The sequence below is a fragment of the Uloborus diversus genome, chromosome 9 (genome assembly GCF_026930045.1).
Source record: "Uloborus diversus isolate 005 chromosome 9, Udiv.v.3.1, whole genome shotgun sequence".
Lineage (NCBI taxonomy): Eukaryota > Metazoa > Arthropoda > Arachnida > Araneae > Uloboridae > Uloborus > Uloborus diversus.
The window spans coordinates 48,616,886-48,634,834 of record NC_072739.1 but is presented as its reverse complement, the minus strand read 5'-3'; the positions used below and the strand labels follow the sequence as shown (position 1 = coordinate 48,634,834).

General features: G+C 30.6%; 1 protein-coding gene across 4 annotated transcripts in view; it reads right to left on the bottom strand.

Moving 5' to 3' along the window:
* LOC129230755 (kinesin light chain-like) overlaps window positions 1-17,949 on the bottom strand; it is a 95,884-nt gene that overhangs the window by 28,649 nt on the left and 49,286 nt on the right. For all 4 annotated transcript variants that reach the window (XM_054865191.1, XM_054865190.1, XM_054865192.1 and 1 more), the window contains exons 8-10: window positions 17,289-17,462; window positions 3,807-3,906; window positions 1,534-1,651 (exon numbers count right to left, since the gene is read on the bottom strand). In XM_054865191.1, coding sequence (XP_054721166.1) covers window positions 1,534-1,651; window positions 3,807-3,906; window positions 17,289-17,462 — 392 coding nt within the window. The remainder of the gene's footprint in view (window positions 1-1,533; window positions 1,652-3,806; window positions 3,907-17,288; window positions 17,463-17,949) is intronic.

Sequence of the window (17,949 nt, the reverse complement as noted above, 5' to 3'; positions counted from 1 at the left end):
ATCCCCCATGACAAAAACTTTACAATAGGAAGTCAATGATTAAGATTTTAGAGACATACAATTATATTAAGAGCTTGGATCTAATTTTTTTAAAAAAGACAATTACCTGGCTAGATATCTTCACATTTTTTTTTCTTCATGTTTTTAAAACATTCTTAATATTCAAAGCCATAGCAAACTTTTTTTTATTTACTTAAGATTTCAAACATTATTAGGAAAAATTATTACTTTAATAGAGTTGTGGGCACTTGGAACAGCTTTGATTGCTTTAAGAGCGCCATTGATCTTCATTGGAGGACTAACAAATTGACTAGGACCAGCCTAGTTGGGCACAAAGCCTGTTGCTGGTCATCAAATTTATATATTTTTTTTCCGCCCTGCATCCTTTTACATCAACATAAGTAATGCAGTTTTAGGTGTCAGGACATTTCTTGTGCCAGTCACTTTTTAGTAATGTTGTTTTTGATCCACCGCAAGTACAAAATCAGGCTTGATTCACCAACCCGATGTTAAACTTGTTACATGGCCAAATTGAAAACAATATTGAAGTCAATTCAGAGGCATAGGAGAAAAAGCCTGATAGGTTCAAAATAAACTGAACAAAGCACTAAAAGCAAGCATGTAAAACAGTATCACATTAACATTGAACTGTCATATATTGTGATACTTTATGATCAATGGCTTAGAGAACTTATGAATTACAAGTTATAATAATAATTGTTGCGGAAACAAAAAATTAATGCTTTTTTTAAATTAAGAGTTTTTGTAATTAATTGGCTTTGTCTGGCACTTCTAAAAGTTTTATCTTGACAACTTATGTACATTACTCTTAAAAGATTATTTTAAAGAAGGTTGAAAAGAAATGAGACTACCATATAGATTATAGTGCAAATGCAAGTTTATAATTGATTATTGTTATTTTTTTATGAACTAGAAAAAAAATGAGAGAGGATGGAGCGGGGGAGTTCATTTATTCACAGGTTAATGGGATGAAATTTACTTTCCAAATTATATTTTAAATTTTAAACCCACAATGAATAATTATCTACAGCACTACAACATTTACAGACTTTAATACTTTCATTCAAAGATTATCAAAATAAATATTATTGTTCAGGATCTGATAATACATTAAAACAACTGAGGATGCAATATTGTTTTTTCATAGACATATTCAGATTTCATGCTTATTTTTTGAGAATTTAATGAAATCTGCAAAACATTTTACCAGAGAAAAGCGATTGATATATACAAAAATATTTCTTCGCAAAATTTTGCTCAAAAAGTTAAAAGATTTGACTTATAACAGAGAAAAAGCATTCTTTTTTTTTTTTTTTTTTTGAAAAAAAGTGATCAACTCTTAATTTTGATTAATACATTAAAAATTTTCACCAACACATATAATATGCTAATGCTTTTTAACTCCCTTCATAGATAAACAATACTTTTTAGCATACCCTTTGATTTTACACTTCTTTGCACACAAAATGTCAAAACTCAAAATGCTAAACTAGGTAATAATATTCACAATACCTATCTACTTTCGCTGCTTTATGCCAGCCACCATATTCACCATAAGGGGAATTTTCTTTTTGCTTATTTTTATTTTCTTCGCGTTCCTCAGCAACTTGCCAAATAGGTTTATTTTCACCTGTAAAAAGAGCAACATTCAGAGTTTGTAGATAAATTTCAAAAGTAAGCTTACACACACACATACATTATACTAGGGGTGCCGTTCCCCCCTTAACAGCAAGGGTGCACTCCCTTTAAATATTGCAAAGCCCTCCTACCTCAAAAAAAAAAAAACAAGAGCCCCCCAAAAATGAGAAAAATACCCGTCAAACCCTCCCTTGAAAATTTTCAATGGCGCATTCTGCGCCATGACTCCCACAGGTGGGCACTGACACGGGTGCCTATATGTGTAATTTTAGAGGAGGGGCTAAGAAAATTTATTTTTACTTTCTTCTTCTGTTTACCAAGTAATTAAAGAAAATTAGATTTGTGAAAATATATTGTTTTGAAATTCTATGAACTTGAACCATTTTAAGAGTATTCATATTGCTTCTTCAGAAGACAGGTGGAAATTTGTAATCTAAAATACATTTATCACTCTAAAAGCAAAACCAATACTGATTGAAATTAGAAAACTTTTAAAATAAAGAAGGCTTTAAGGTCATTCATTAATAGCTCATGTTGAAATGTTTTGAATGATATTGATGCTCATCAAACAATTTAAAAAATTGACAGTACCTATATATAGAAGGGTGGAATGTGATACTACTTTTTTTAACTTGGTGTATTACATTGTTAAGCACGAGTTTACACTTTCCCATTGCAATGCCCAACATTTACCTTGTATTTAAAATGTATTTGCTTCACTCTAGTTTTGTGTTAATATTTTAATAGTGCATAAATTGAAAACAAAATGCTTGAAATGTAACAAAGCAAATTTCTTGTTTCTCTTTTGTTTTTCACAGAGGTTAGCTAAAATTTTAGGTCAAGATTAAGCCCATCTAAAAAATAAGTTGCATATTCAATGCTGTCGGGTCTTGACAAAGTTTTCCGCACAAATTTGCAGCGATCGTAAGTTCAACAAAAACTGAAATGCAATAGTATACCATTTTAAAATTGCAATATTGTACCATTTTGGCCTGAATCTTCACGTGAAAATTCAGGTTAGTAGCTAATTAAAATATGCATTGGCCTTTTTGAGCAAGTTTAACACCTTATCAATGCATAGCACAAAGTATGAAGAATTCTTTTTCAGCAACATGCATAGAAATACAGTCGGCCCTCCACATTGAAGTAGCGAATTGTCAGAAAAAAATTCGATACATAGAAACAATCTTAGTTAATCATAAAAATCTCCTAAAACATAAGGTAAATTTTCATATAAGAAACCCAATTTCTGATTTATAAGAGCACTGGATTGAATGAAAGTTAATAATTAAAAAATTTAATGCGAAAAGTTTACTGAGCACTGCATCGTTTCTAAAAAACCAACTGTAATGTCGTTTCATGTTTTTTAAGTGAAAGTTTTCTGTAAGTTTCAGTACTTATATTAAAACTTTTCGATTTCTCATAATAGGAGGCACTCTGCTTGCGGGAATACTAAATTTACCAGAAATGAAAGAGTTTTGCTCCTTCATACATCTTCATTCTTCGTCAATTCGACTTGATCCGCAACATTAGGAGATTTTCGTTTTGACAATGTAATCGAAAGAAAAGTAAAAAATCAATCTACCTTACTTGAATGATTTTCATTGCAGCTAAAAAGACTAGGAATGATAATCAACAGACAAAAGGGATAACTTGAAAATGATTTTACTGTATTACTGGTTACAACTAAGATTTGAAATAAACGTAATTTTAAGGGAATTTAAGATCTCCAGAACGGAACAACAACCTACACACCTACCTATCTACACACCTCTCAACCTTTATAGTGAACATAATTTTTTCTCCTAACCTTCATTTTTCATGAGACAAACTCTAAAGTGGAAAAAAAAATCTACGAAAATCTCGAAAAAAATCGATTTATAGAGATTTTTTCTATACATAGAAACAATTTTTCTATGTAATGGACATGGAAATTAGCTGGGATTTGGACATAGAAAATTTAAGATATGTTGAAGTTCAACTGTATGGACACAAATCAAATGCAATAAATTAAGACATTATTGATCATGATATTATAAAATCATTGATTTTATGTTGGCATAATACATTATTTCTTTCCCTTCCAAAAAAAAAAACTTCAGACAATATGTTACACATAAAATTATAAACTTGGTTGCAATACTTACCATCAATACTACCAAATTCTCTTTCATGAGCTCTTGTGAGAACTTGTTTATACAGTATTTCAGCTTCTTTATATTTACCTTGTTTTAAATATGCTGAAGCCTGAAACAAGTGTTTAGTTAATGTTCATTTAAAAGATTTAAAAAAAAATCATTTCTATTTATAATAATTATAAATGCAGACATTCTAACAATAGCTTTATTTTAAACTTTTTAGTGCGTATTTATGCAAAGTAAAGGTTTATTTTTCATTCAACACAATATAAAAACAAGTTTTAATTTTGTCCCAAGTCATTTTTCTGCAAACCATTAGTTTTGAAATCAAAATCTCTATTATGTTAGCTGAAATAATATATGCATTAATGCAAACATTTTAATGATAGGGTTTTTTTTTCTTTTCTTTTTGTTACTTGAATATATTTTTTGCTTGATATAAAGATCCAAGTTTTTAATAGCCAGTTTTTCTTGTTTATATTTTTCACCAGAAACTGCTTGTTAATATTCTGAACAATCTTATCATGTATGACTCCATCACTCAAGGAATACAAAGTAAGTATGTGCTGATAAGCAAATTGGCCGATGACCAATAAACAGCCAAAAGCCAATCAGTCGTTAATTGATTATAATGATTTTTAATGCTACAATTTTTACATCAACTTTTTTTTTGTTTCAATTACAGTTCAACACTTAACAGAACAGTTAGTTTATATCTGTGAGTGATGATTTATTTTTCATTATATTCATAATTTCCCTAGAATAAAGAGAAATACAACCAAGTGTGCTGTCAACAAAAGAAAAAAAAATGCCTTCACAATCATAGTTTGATCCTTCTAGCAAAACAAAAGCCTTATATTTCAATAACAGGTTTTTCCTCACTTTTAAAACTCTTGTAATAAATAATTACTATATCTTTCACACCAAGAAAATGTTTTGGGGAAAAAACTGGTCCTTTAATAGAGTTACTGATTATTAGGTTAATTTCATGCCCCTTCCAAGGTAAGCCATTGCATTTACAAGTGATTCAGTATTTTTTCCCTCTTAGAATACGCCTCAGATTTTGTATTTATTCAATTAATTAAAACTTGAGTTCTTATATAAAAGTAGCCTTCAGAGTCCACCCCCAATACGCAAAACCTCCACTCCTCTTCAGTTTACCCCCACAGATAAGAGATTTTCTTCCTGTTGATTTAACATGAGACATCCATGAAGCTATTAAAAATTCAAAGAATCCGATAAATTACAGGCACATATCACTTTTTTGGTAATTTGTCATAGTATGAATGTTTAAGCTATATGCATGTGCAGTTATTTCTGGAAAAATCCCTTTATTTTTAAATCCTTATTTTGTGAAATGCTAGTAAAGCATCCATTTTGTTTACACTTATTTTTTGTTTATTATCTTTATGCAACCAGCTTATTTTGGTGTTACAGGATATTTATTAGTTAATTTTGCCATTATCATTTAATTATACTACGGTAAAAGCAGTCTACAATTGTAAATTATGCTGTTGTATTCCTTTCTGTGTATGATTAGCTTGGCAAGTTCTGAAATGCATTTGGTGACAGCACTCCTCACCAAGGTTTACTGTGTGTGAGGATGATTTAAAAAATTATGTTCCGTTACTTATGAATCAATACAAAGTAAAATTGCCTAGATGTTTTGAATTGTAGCTTTTGATGTTATTGCTATTAAGGATAGATTGCCTAACGCTTGCAGAGGATTCCATGATTTATAACTGGGATTTCAACAATTGCGTAATGAGGCTTTTATTTTTCTGAAGACAGTGTGAAATTTTCAGAAGATATATAGCATCCTCCCTCCGAAAAAACCCTTCAAATGTGCATGCAAAAAATTATTGAAACCAATGGGTGGAAAAATAACTTTCTTTCCCCAATGGTTTCAATGATTTTAACATGAATATTTGCATTTATTGAACACAATTTTTTAATTTTTTTTTCAATATTAATTTTCTAGTTTTAGAATGTGTTGTAAGTCCAAAATTTTTAGAAACCGCAACCTAAAATTTTTGAATCACACACATCCTTGGAGAAAGCACAAACACCATTTATCGTTTACAACTTACGATTTCTAAATATTTAGTTTGCACTCCTGTTACTTTTCTTTCTGTGACAAATCACTGAAGGAGCTAGCTTCCATATTTTAAATTACTTGTACTGCTCTCAATTCAATTTTTATATTTTGTGAAGAAAATGCCAAGGTGCTGTGCAGTGAGATGTTTGAACAGATCCGAGCAAGGCTATCCTTTGAAAATATATTCCCTCAGGATCCTACCAGAATGGGCAGCAAAAGTTCAGAGAGGGATTTGTAGTCACTAATTCAACTTACGTATGTGAAGTAAGTTTTTTTTAATTGTTATTGTTAGAGATGCACCAAGTACTGTATTTTGCTAAATAACGAATATTCGGACAAAATAAAACCAAATACCAAAAAATCAGCTAAGACCTTTTAATTGCAATATTCGCATTTTTATATTATGCCAATGAAAAATAGAAAACCTTTATCTATTTTGTGAAATGTAAATGCATTTTCATTTAACATCTTAAATTTATCTACAAAATTTAAAATAAAAAATAAAATAAATCATCCTTGAAAGTAAAAACAGATCAATACATTTTCGTATAAAGAATGACTAATTTAGTTTACGTTTATCAACAATCCTGCATAAATTGATAATTTCTTTCCCAATATATGATACAATTACTGATAATTGTGTTATAACTTATAAAGAATCTTAAATTTATACACATTCAAGTTCCTTAAAACATAATTGAATTACAACTTATTCAAGTGATTTTCTGCAATTTTAGTCTCTACAGTAACTGATAACTTAACATCTGACTGTTTTCTCTTACAATAAAATTACTTTTGTGCTATGGCACTAGATTATTATTTCCATTCACTGCAGAAAAGAATGTGTGCTCCAAATTTGGCATCTTAAGTTTTGAATCACATAACAGCTTTTCTTTCCTAACTCATAATGATTAAGACCCTTGATTGAAATGAAACTTGTAAAAGTCACTACTATCAGTTCTGTCTTTGAAAATCCTTTTTGTCAGTATATTTCACAGACTTTTTACATTTGCAGTGGCGCTATGTAACATTTTAATTTAATGAAGATTTCTCATTAAAAATGGCACCCTAAGTGTTAATTTTGATACCTAAGTATCATCTTGATGCCTAAATATAATTTCCTATTTCTAAAACTTAGTTTAAGTTTGAGCCGTGTTCTGAAGAGAATTTGACAACAATACTGTTTTCTGATTTAGTTCATAAAAGAGTAGAAATCAATCACTTTTGTATTCATAACTAACAGTAATTGCAAATTACAGTATTTTCCTTTAAATAAAATTTGTTTAATAATGAAAATTTAAAATAGGGTCATCAACCACTTTCCTGTCACTCTACTGCAATGATTTGCCAGATTTTTCTAAATTCTTTCGTTTGCAATGTTTCAAACTGATGGCTCTGGTAGTCCAGTTGAGGTATGGTCGCAAATTTAGAGCTATGATTAATTTTTTGCTTTTCTTTTATGCAGGCAAAGGCGCGAATTCTGTTCTCACTAGCTTAGTAGATTGCATGCAGCAAATTGAATTTCTTTTAATTTAAAGCTGTAATTAATAAGAATGAGTGATAATGAGTGGCTGATGATAACAGAAGTTAACTCTCAAATTGAATTAGACAATGATTTCGAAATTTCTATAAATAAGTCGGGGAGTGATGAAAATTCATTCTCTAGAGATGATGAAACAAAGTATGGATAACCTAATTCAAGTTCGCAACTTGTGTGAACTATTCAGCATGTGTTAATACAGCATGGTTACAAGACAGAGATATTTGGTGTTTTGTACTCCATCAATTCTTCTGTACAGTCAAACTTTGATATCTTGAACCTCATCTCGAAACCCTTGATGTCTCGAAAAAAAATCCCCCCCCCCCCCCGCATTTTCCATAAAAACCTCTATGTATTTTCCATAGTTACCTCGAAATTTATTTTTTTAAACCCTTGATATGTCTAAATTTTTGCATAGAAGCTAGTTTCAATTGCCGTTTCTCTTTGAAACTTTGCTGTAAAACCAGTTCCAGGGTCAATTGCTTGAAGTTTTCATCCTTTTTCTAGGAAATTTCGAGAATAGGGGATTGGGGTAAGATAATAGGAGAGTGTGGGTATGGTATGAAGAGAGAGCTGTAGTTCTTTTTTTCTCAGTGTTTTCCCCAGAGTTTAGAATCTTTGTGCTTTGTTCATTTCTTTTAAACCGGTTGTCCACTTTGAGGACAGGGCAGTCGATTTTTCGTCATTTTTCAAGCGAAAACCGAAAATGCATTTCTCATTCTCATCATTCTGCTTTATAGACACCTACAAAATGGCTGCCGAAAAGTTTTTGAATGTAGGGGGCTATTTGGTTGAAGATAAAATTAGAATTTTCAAATTTTTAGATGAAAAAACAAAGTTGAAATTGTTGTTCATTTCAAAACTTCATCCTGTACAGTATTGACAATTATAAAATTACAAATCCTGTAAACTATTAAAGACTTAACTTATTAATTGTAATTCAAAGTGAACCTGTAGTACATATTAAATGTATATAGTGTATGTGTCTGTAATAATGAGAGTTACTAGTGTAATTTTTTCAAAACCTTGATAACTCAAAAACTCGATATCTTGAATGTTTTCTCCATCCCGAGAGATTCGAGATACCGAGGTTATACCGTAGTTGCTTTTCCGTGCATATACTTATTAGTAGATTGTTTAGAATTACCTATTTTGTTTGGATTAGTGTTCTAACGAAACTACTACAAATGAACTATGTTTTCGCTCAGTGCAGCACAGTTTTTGAGGTGACAAGGGTCTGTTAAAAACCTGTTGACGCCCCCCCCCCCCTCCCACCAGTGTCAAAAAACTTTCGGAATTAATGAAAACTTACTGAAGAAACATATGAAACATAAACTAGTAACAGTTTTCATATATTATGATCAAATTTCATTATAGTATGGTTAATTAGAAAGCCTTGTCTCTTGTCCAGTCTCTTAGATAAAGAATAGAGAATATCATATTTCTTAGCTTGAGTTGCGGTATTAGCTGTGTCGCCAAGATGCGGGTGTGCTTGCTTCAGTAGAAAAAATAATGTGTGTGGTTTGATATGTCCCAACCACTAGTCATTGAAAACAGCACAAAGAAAAAATGAGTTTTTGCAAGATATGAAAAAATATTGGAAAAATTTGTACTTTCTCCAAGCATTTTATCCTAGGAATTAAGTGAAGAAAATGATTCTACTCAGCATAATGCAATTGGATACAGTTTCAGGGTTCATACTCAATTTCAGAAATAAAATGAAGGAGTTTTGAAGGAGTAAAATGAGATTTTGTAGGAGTACTAATGGGCTGGCCTTAAATGATGACACATTTTTTTTTTCAACAAGTTTGACCCCCTTCCCCTTTGTCACAAAGTGTCACACTTTATCTTACTCTTCCTCGTGTCACGTCATTTTTTTATAAACATAGTTATGGGCCATTCCACGGAAAACGGTCATTTTTCCCTGCTTGTGATGCTTCACATATTTTATTAAACATAATACATTAAAATATTAATGAACAAATTTTTTCTGCTTAACAAATTACAAACTTATGTGTCATATCTTAAGCAAAAAATTTCGTCATTACCCTTTAAAATTATTACTTTTTGATGAAATATATGAACCGTTACATGCAGGACAAAGGGTTGACTTTTTCGTTGAATGGCCCTTATAATAACTAGTGATGCTACTTTTTGTCACCCTCTCTTTTCCCCCTTGTCCCAATTTCACGAACCCCTCTCCCCTTCAAGGCACGACATCACTTGTGGATGACTTATTTTACAACATCATAAATGCAATTTACTAAACAATTTTTTTTTTTACACTATCACTTATAGTACATCTGCTTATGTATTTTTAAATATTTAAATAATAATTCGACAAACTGACTTTTGCAGCTGAAAGTGGGGTGGAAACAAAAATATTTGAACTTGTCGTATAGCATTAATCAGACAAAAAATTTAACAGCTTTATATCTGAAACAAGAATTATTTCAATATAAAACATAAATAGAAGTTTAAATTAGTAGTATATAATAAGTCGCCATTAAAATTACCAATACTCATTTAAAAAATTATGATAATTAGATGCCCAGCCGAGACAGTCATGTAAGGGTAAAAGATTCATGCCCAATCGGAATTTTTGCATGCCCCGTGGCATGTTGGGCAATATAATTTTGGAACCCTAGCCAAGCACCATTTAAGCATGTTTTACTTCATTTATGAAATGTCTTAGTCATCTAATAATATTTTCATTTTCAACTTTTATAACTTCTATGATCAATTTGTAAATCACATTTTTATGAAAAAATTAATATAAGAAATTACTATGTTAAAATTGCCCTTGTGACGAAGTTAATTTGTCGAGCGAAGTATTTCAAGTTACTGTCATAGAGGAAGACTCTATGTAGTCTTGAACTAAGAAAGAAGGAGTTTTGAAGGAGTTCAAACCAAAATGAAGGAGTTTGATGGGCCCTTCAAAAAAAATTTCGAAAATGAAGGAGTATTGGAGGAGTTTTGAAGGAGCATACGAACCCTGAATGGCCGGATGAGGCCTAAACTGTAATACTCCTGAGTATGTTGGTTGCTGATCATCAGCAACCAACGAAGGCTTGTCTCCTACTGGGGAATCAACTATATTTTAGCTGGATTATTTGCATTGGAATGGTTTTTCAATTTGACTGAGCGACTGTTTGCTAAAATCCCAAGAAAAATGAAATATTAGTTACGAAAAAAGGCACCAACCATGCCTAACAGGAGCATTTATCACAAGGCGTTGCTAAAGGGGGGTCGATTACCTCAGCGATAACTCTTGTGATAAGGAAAAAAGGCTATTTAAATGATTTTGCTTCATTCCTGAATATCCTTAAATCTTTTTATGGACTCTATGCATCATGGACTTAATAGAATCAATTTTTTATATTCTGTAAACTTTTGTGTATCTAATTGTTAAAGTTTCTGATTGTTTTTTGCAAAGTTCATGCAAATTTAAATTTTATTCAAAGTGAAATTATGTGTTCATTGAATAAAAAAATTTGGTAAGTTATATTTAATTCCTTTATCACTGCTTCTTTGATGTCTCTGTTTCATAATCACGACACAAAGTACTTAAAGATTTTTTTTAGTTCTCAAAATCATAATTTAACATTGGTATCATTTAGCATCAGTGCCACTAAAATCTTTAACATTGGCACTGGGCCAAAAAGAAATAACCGATGCATGTTCTTTTAGGTTTGTTTGAATATTTCTTCAAATGATTAGTTAAAACCTTTTTTTTTTTTTTGTCTTTTGAAAGGTCTCTTGAATTTATTGGAACATTAAAAACTGCATAAATTAGTTTGGTATTATGAGTGAATTTTCTTTCTTTATAACACAAAATTAATCCGTAGTGATAAAACATTGATAAGTTTGTTGACTATCATTTATTTACATTATTAACTTTGGTAGAATTTAAATCGATTTACCTGTGATGCAAAAAGTTCATGTTTTTCATTAGCTGGTTCCTGTGCGTTTTGATATCGTTTTGATTTTTTAAAACAAATATCATTCTCATGATTATTGTATTTTTCAAATTTAAACATTCGTTATTACAATGATGTTGCTTAAGTCTTTTTTTTTTTTCCAATTTCATTTTGACTTGAATTTTGTTTTCCTCTCCTCACATAACTTATGCCATGGCTAATTCCTTAATTTCCCTGCTACCCACCTTTTCAGGAATAAGTAGTGAAAATGTCCAAATGTTCATTAGTGGTTTAGAAGATATATTCAAATGGGAAAAATAGTCCACAGATAAAAATTTATCTTGCACCTGAACTTGCTCAACTGCTTAAAAATATCCGTACTTCATTACTATCCAATTTCGATGCCATAATAACAAACGATACTCAAGAAAAATATTTTCTCCCCACCAGTACTGTATCATTTGACTACCTAAAAGAATTTAAGCTTACGTTCTCTTGCAACTACACCGAGCAAAGCAAATCCTGTTCAATACAAAAAAAAAAAAAAAGTCTGGAGTGCTTAACTGAAACCATACAATTGTTAAGGTTAGTATTTAAATATAATTGTAGTCCAAGTGTTTTATGTTAATACATGGTTGTTATTTAGTGACGTTTCTGTTTTCTTTGTTTAGTAGAAACATGAACTTAGTGAGAAAAGTGGGAGAAACTAGATGGAAGTCAACTCAAGCTGGAATGATTTTCATCCTTCAATCTGTCTTCAATTTCCAAGAGGTTCTTTTAAAGACACATAATTTTAAGTTTTTCCTCACACCTTTTATCTTACAGGATGTGTAAGAAAATCTTTATGGAGTAGTGCATTCAAGATTCTGCTCTAAAATTTAAAAATGCTTTGAAACTAACCTCTGTGTCTCAGTATTTTGAAAAGTGCAATACTGGTTCATATGAATCGGTTGGTGGATAATTTGTAATTAGATTTATTTCAAACATAAACCACAGTGTACAGGAAAAAAAAGCCATACAGTAATTCTTCCCATTGATTGGGACAAATCCGAAGTTAAAATGATAAGTCATGCAGAGCAAAACTGTTTATATAAGATAGCAGGATATATTTCTTTCTCTTAAAAAAATTAAGAATATGTGAAAAATGTGTAACTGCTGATGCAAGCAAAATAAAACTGCAACTGAACATGCTTCCCTGGTCGACTTTAAAGAGAACAAGACTGAATGCTTGTACCATGTTATACGGAAATGTATTTTTTAGGTCTTCTTGGCAATGAAACTCCAATTTAGGTCATTAGAAAAGGTTTTAATGCAAAACAATAACTGCAAAGACCTTTTCCCTTCAATTCTTACAAATTCACAATATTAAGTTAAAGATCATTAAAAAAATTATTGGTTTTAAGTTGAGAATATTCAGTTAAAAAAAAAGGAAAGAGGGCGCAAGAGGAGCTCTTTTGGTTTGTGCAAATTGACCACCATAAACTTAACTGTCAGTTCAATTTAGTTACATGCTTTTTTGTATTGTAGAATTGATAGATTTGATGTTTTGTCATTTCGGGGCAGTTTGTTAGCAAAGGCAACTTGGAACTCTCACAGCTGTAAAACTAAAATAAAATTGGTTAGTTTTTTAGATAGTTGCCTAGCATTTTCTTTGTGTGTCTTTAGTATCAAAACCAATGAATAACTAAAAAATTAATAGTAAGAGTATGGGAATGAGAGAACTTTCTTCAGCTCAATTTCTTTCTTTCAATTTCTTTTTTTTCCCCTCTTTTTACTCCAAATTCGCAGTTATATTGATAATTATGAATAAAAAATAACACAATGAATAATATTCATCACATACCCTTGTTAAAAATTAATTCTAACATTATTTTACTTTCATTGCCGTTTTTATACTTATAATGCCTTCATTTTGAAAAATAAGATGTGTTTGCATCCAATATGAGAATCATATTTTTCTCATTTTCAATGCTTACTCTGCAGTAATAAGTGCATGAGGGGTATCTGCAGTTAAGCTCAAATTGAAAAAAAGCTTTTTAAAGTTTTACATCTCCATTTATTTGATTCAGATGTCACTTTTTCAGATTTTTTGTTTAAATATATTTCTCATTTTTAAATGACCATAATTCATTGTATTTAGGAAAAATACCTGGTGATTATAACTCAATTTTGTTCATAAAGTGTAGATGCAACTTCTGTGCTTAGCACAGCAGTACTACACCTTGTTAGGAGGCTAATGAATGTTTATATTTTTATTTAAATCATAAAATCAAAATCTTTAAGAGAAATTTTGCGTTCTTTGTGAGTATAAAAAGTTAAATATTGAATCACTGGTTAATTTTATTTGTTTCAATTTTGTTGATTGCTATTAAAATGTTTATCATAGACCTTTAAAATGCAATTCTAAAAAAAAATTATTTAAGTAATTTCTTGTATTTAATGTTTTTATACTTTTGTTGCTAACATTTTAAGGGTTGCGATCTCTTTAGTCTCAATGGGAATCAGATTTTTCCAATTTTTATGTTTACTAAGTTTTTTAAGCAGCAAAAAAATAAATAAATTTTATTTTTTATTGAAATTCACAAGATTGAAAAATTTGAACAAAATTCCTTGCTTTTTAAGAGTAATAAGTCAAAAAGTTAGGTGTTAAAAATTGTAAACATTTCACTTCTACATTAATAAGAATGAAATCTTTGAAACAGTTCTACTTCTTATAGTATTAGTTAGGATATTCATACAGGGTAATTTAAAAGTAAACTGACAGTACCCAGAGGCTTATAGCCCCCGATTTACTGGGCGAATCCGAGTAAAACTTCAAATTTATGTTCTGTACATCATAAGGACAAGATTTTTTTTCAAAAAAAAAAAAAAAGGTAATTTGAAATACGTAGTATATATATATATCTCTGATGAGCATTAATTGTACACAGGTTCAAAATAGGTATAGTACCTTGGCAGCACTCAATTTAACCTCATTATTGTTCAAACGACCTTCACTAAAAAAAATCAGGATATTTGTTCAAAAAGAGGGATATATGGTCACAGTCGACTCAGACAAGTCAACTGCTCCTGTATCAGCGGAGTTTCTCAGCTTTCCAAATCAAACTTCACTGCTTTGCACAAGTACACAAAACTCCGCTTTTGAACTTGGCATTAATGAACTTGAGCGATCTTGATGGGGGCATGCGCTGTGTACATTTTGATGACCTCAATCTAGGAAGAGCTAGCTAGCTAACTACCATTTCAAGTCTCCATACGTGTGATTTTCTTTTTTATGGAACTTTGTTTAGCAACGGCTGCAATTATTGCTGCTTGCACAATTCGTCGTGCTCATTCCTCATTTAAAAGTTCATGTAAACTTTAGTCGTTTTGATTTTGACAGTGCAGAGTGTGTGCTGCAGTTTGCATACCAACTGAACGTTCGTTGCAATAATAATGCCTCCGAAGAGATTGCACAGCCAAGTTTTCAAAAAAAAGAATACACAAAGCTGTTTCCCATTTTAAAGAAATTGAGGAAGTTGGAAAAACATGCATTTTATGTGACATATTACTTTGATTTCAGCAAAGCACATGATGGACTGTGAGATTGTAAGTGCCATGTCGATTGTCAATGACAGTAAGATAAAGTGCATGTTTTAACAACTAATAAAACTTAAGTTTAGCTTTTACTGCATTATCAAGTGATAATATAATTAGAGCAGAACTTTTATTTACAAATTTCATTCTGGAGCACAACTTGCCCATAGCAGTATCAGATCATTCCAATGTTTGTTAGTTCCCATGACTATTTTTTCAAGAAACACTCATTAATTAGTAAGTGACCACTAAATGCATTATTGCTTCATTTATGGTTTGCCAATTGTTTTTGCTTAATGCACCATTGCACGCTTAGTAATTTTAAAACAAGAATTTTAGTTCTTGATAAAATTTTATCATTCTATTAATAGTAAATATGTTTGTTCATAAAGTTTTAAACTTGCTTTATGGATAGACAGGTATGTCATTTTCCAACAGTACAAAAAATGCAAGTTACATGTAGTATGAGTTAGTGGGCAGTTTTGCTCTTAATACTTTTGACAGGTTAAGGAAAAATGCTTGTAACAAAAAAAAGTACATTAAATTTCCTATACATTATGCACACTACTACTTGTTACCGAAATGAATCATTTATCTCTCAAAAAGTTGTTGCTGATGATCAATTACACACGAATCTTGGATTTGCTCCTCGAGCTTCTCTGGAAGAAGGCAACCCTGTAGACTCCCCAGGGTTCATACTCTATTTGGACGAAAAAATTCCATGACCTTTCCAAGACTTTTTCATGACTTCAATGAAAATTTTCATGACCTCGTTACTCGAAAAGAATAGCACTATTTAATCTCTAACTTGATAATTTTTGGAAATGAGCATGAGCGAAACGTATACATGAATGCCACAGCCTCATTGAAGCACTTACTCGTAATGAGAAAAACATAAGTGTACACATAAAAAACTAAACTATTCTTATTTGTCTTCATCATATAAATTTAAGTAAAGTAAAAATACAGTGAAGTGAATTTGATGAGGCTTAAATGTCGGATATTTTATTTATAAACAGGCAGAATAATATTGAATGGGACAAAGAGTCACCACTAAGTTTCAATAAATTTGCTTCGAAAGTATTGTCAACAGTGCATTTAATCATCCACGTTACTTGACAGTATTTTGATTCTTTAAAGTAAAGCCACATAGTTTAGTCTTTTATGTTTCTAAATCAGATCTTTTTTGAAAAAAACATTTAGTAATGAATCAATCTTCTGATTCAAAAGTATACTTGTTTTGTTTACTTAATTGCACATTTTCAAATACATATAAATTAATAGAAACAGAAATTCCAGAAAATGTTTGATTCCTGACATTGAACGTAGCAGTGGGTCACATGGATTAGTTTTGCGGACCGTATGTTGGGCACTATTGTTTTGGAATATTAGAATTCCTCTTTTTCCGTATTCTATAACCTGAATAAAGACCTTTATTTTCTAAAACCTTCAACAAATGAAGGTTAACTCTGATAAATTTAATAATAAAGTTCTTAAGAGTGATGGATTCGAACACGGATGCAATTGAATTGCTTTTTTTTTTTTGAGTGGGCGTGGCAAAACTAAGAACGTGAAATTTCGCTACTACAGAATATGAAACATAAGAAGTGTTGAAAATAACAGTAAATTCAAAATAAGTGATGTCCAGGCAGTAAAATCACATTGCAAAAAAGGAAGCGGCTGCGACAGAAGTGGATGCAATGAGATTTCAAAATTCAGATTTGATTTTGGGATCGTTCAATTTTCCACTTTTAATAGCTTTTTATGTACTATACTGTTAAATCACTCAAGATTTCTAATGCTCCTTTAATTACTGTTACTTTCTCTTTGTTCAGGACATTTTTCCATGACTTGAAATAAATTTCCATGACTTTCAATGAAAATTTCAATTTTCCATGACTTTTCCAGGTCTGAAATTTGCTTATTTTTTTTCCATGACTTTCCAGGATTTCCATGACCTGTACGAACCCTGACTCCCTCCTTCTAATTTAATGCTTAATTTTATTTTTTATGAAATGATAACACAAGAAATATGGTAAACACACTCAAGTCAATTCTTTGTTTAAATAAGTGAAAAGGTCAATTTTATCATTTGTTGATTGATCATTAATTTGGAACTTAGAAAAGTGGAGGTGCAAAGTGCTACTTATACTGAAAAGAGAAATTTTCCTTAAGTTACAGCAAAAATAGAAAAATTAACTGCACTGAGAAAGACCAGAACCATCATTGTCATAATCAAAGAAACTAAGAACTTTACAAAAAAAAAAATCAGAACTTTAGTATATTTGCAATATCCAGCAAAAAATTAAAAGTAACAATTAATGACAGAAAAACATGCATTAAGACAAATATTTTACCAGGTTATTTTTAGTTTTGGCAACATTCGGATCATCAGGTCCTAATGTTTTTTCATAGATTTCAAGAGCACGCTGGTAATATCGTTCTACTTCTTCATACTTTCCTTGGTTCTGGCAAAGTAAAGCCAAGTTGTTCAACTGCTTTGCAACATCAGGATGATCTTTACCTAACACCTGGAATAATGAATGATTCATTAAAAGAAATTCTCTACATATTAAATATTACTGAATCTGTTAAAACCACCTGTAGAATATAAACAAATTTATATTTATTTCATTTTCAAAAAATCATAGCATCGTGAAAAATTGTAGCATTTGGCACATGATGGTAAAAGTATTTTAGATAATATATGTAATCAAGTTAAAAAATTTGTGGAAATTTTTATGGTTCTGCATTAGGAATTTTAGGTAAATGAAAAAAATTGTTCAAACCCAGTGAATAGGTAAACCGTCCAGCCAGTGGACATACACAGCATTTTAGAATTTTTCTTTCTGGAAATGCATAAAATGCAGCGACTGCTGCCGGTTCCTCAAAGAAAAATGCTTCAAAAACCCTAGTTACAACAAATCTTCTAAATACAAGATATTTTTAAACTGCTATCATTATTAAAAGCAATTTTGCTGTTAAATAAATATTAATAGCTGTAAAACAAATATTAAC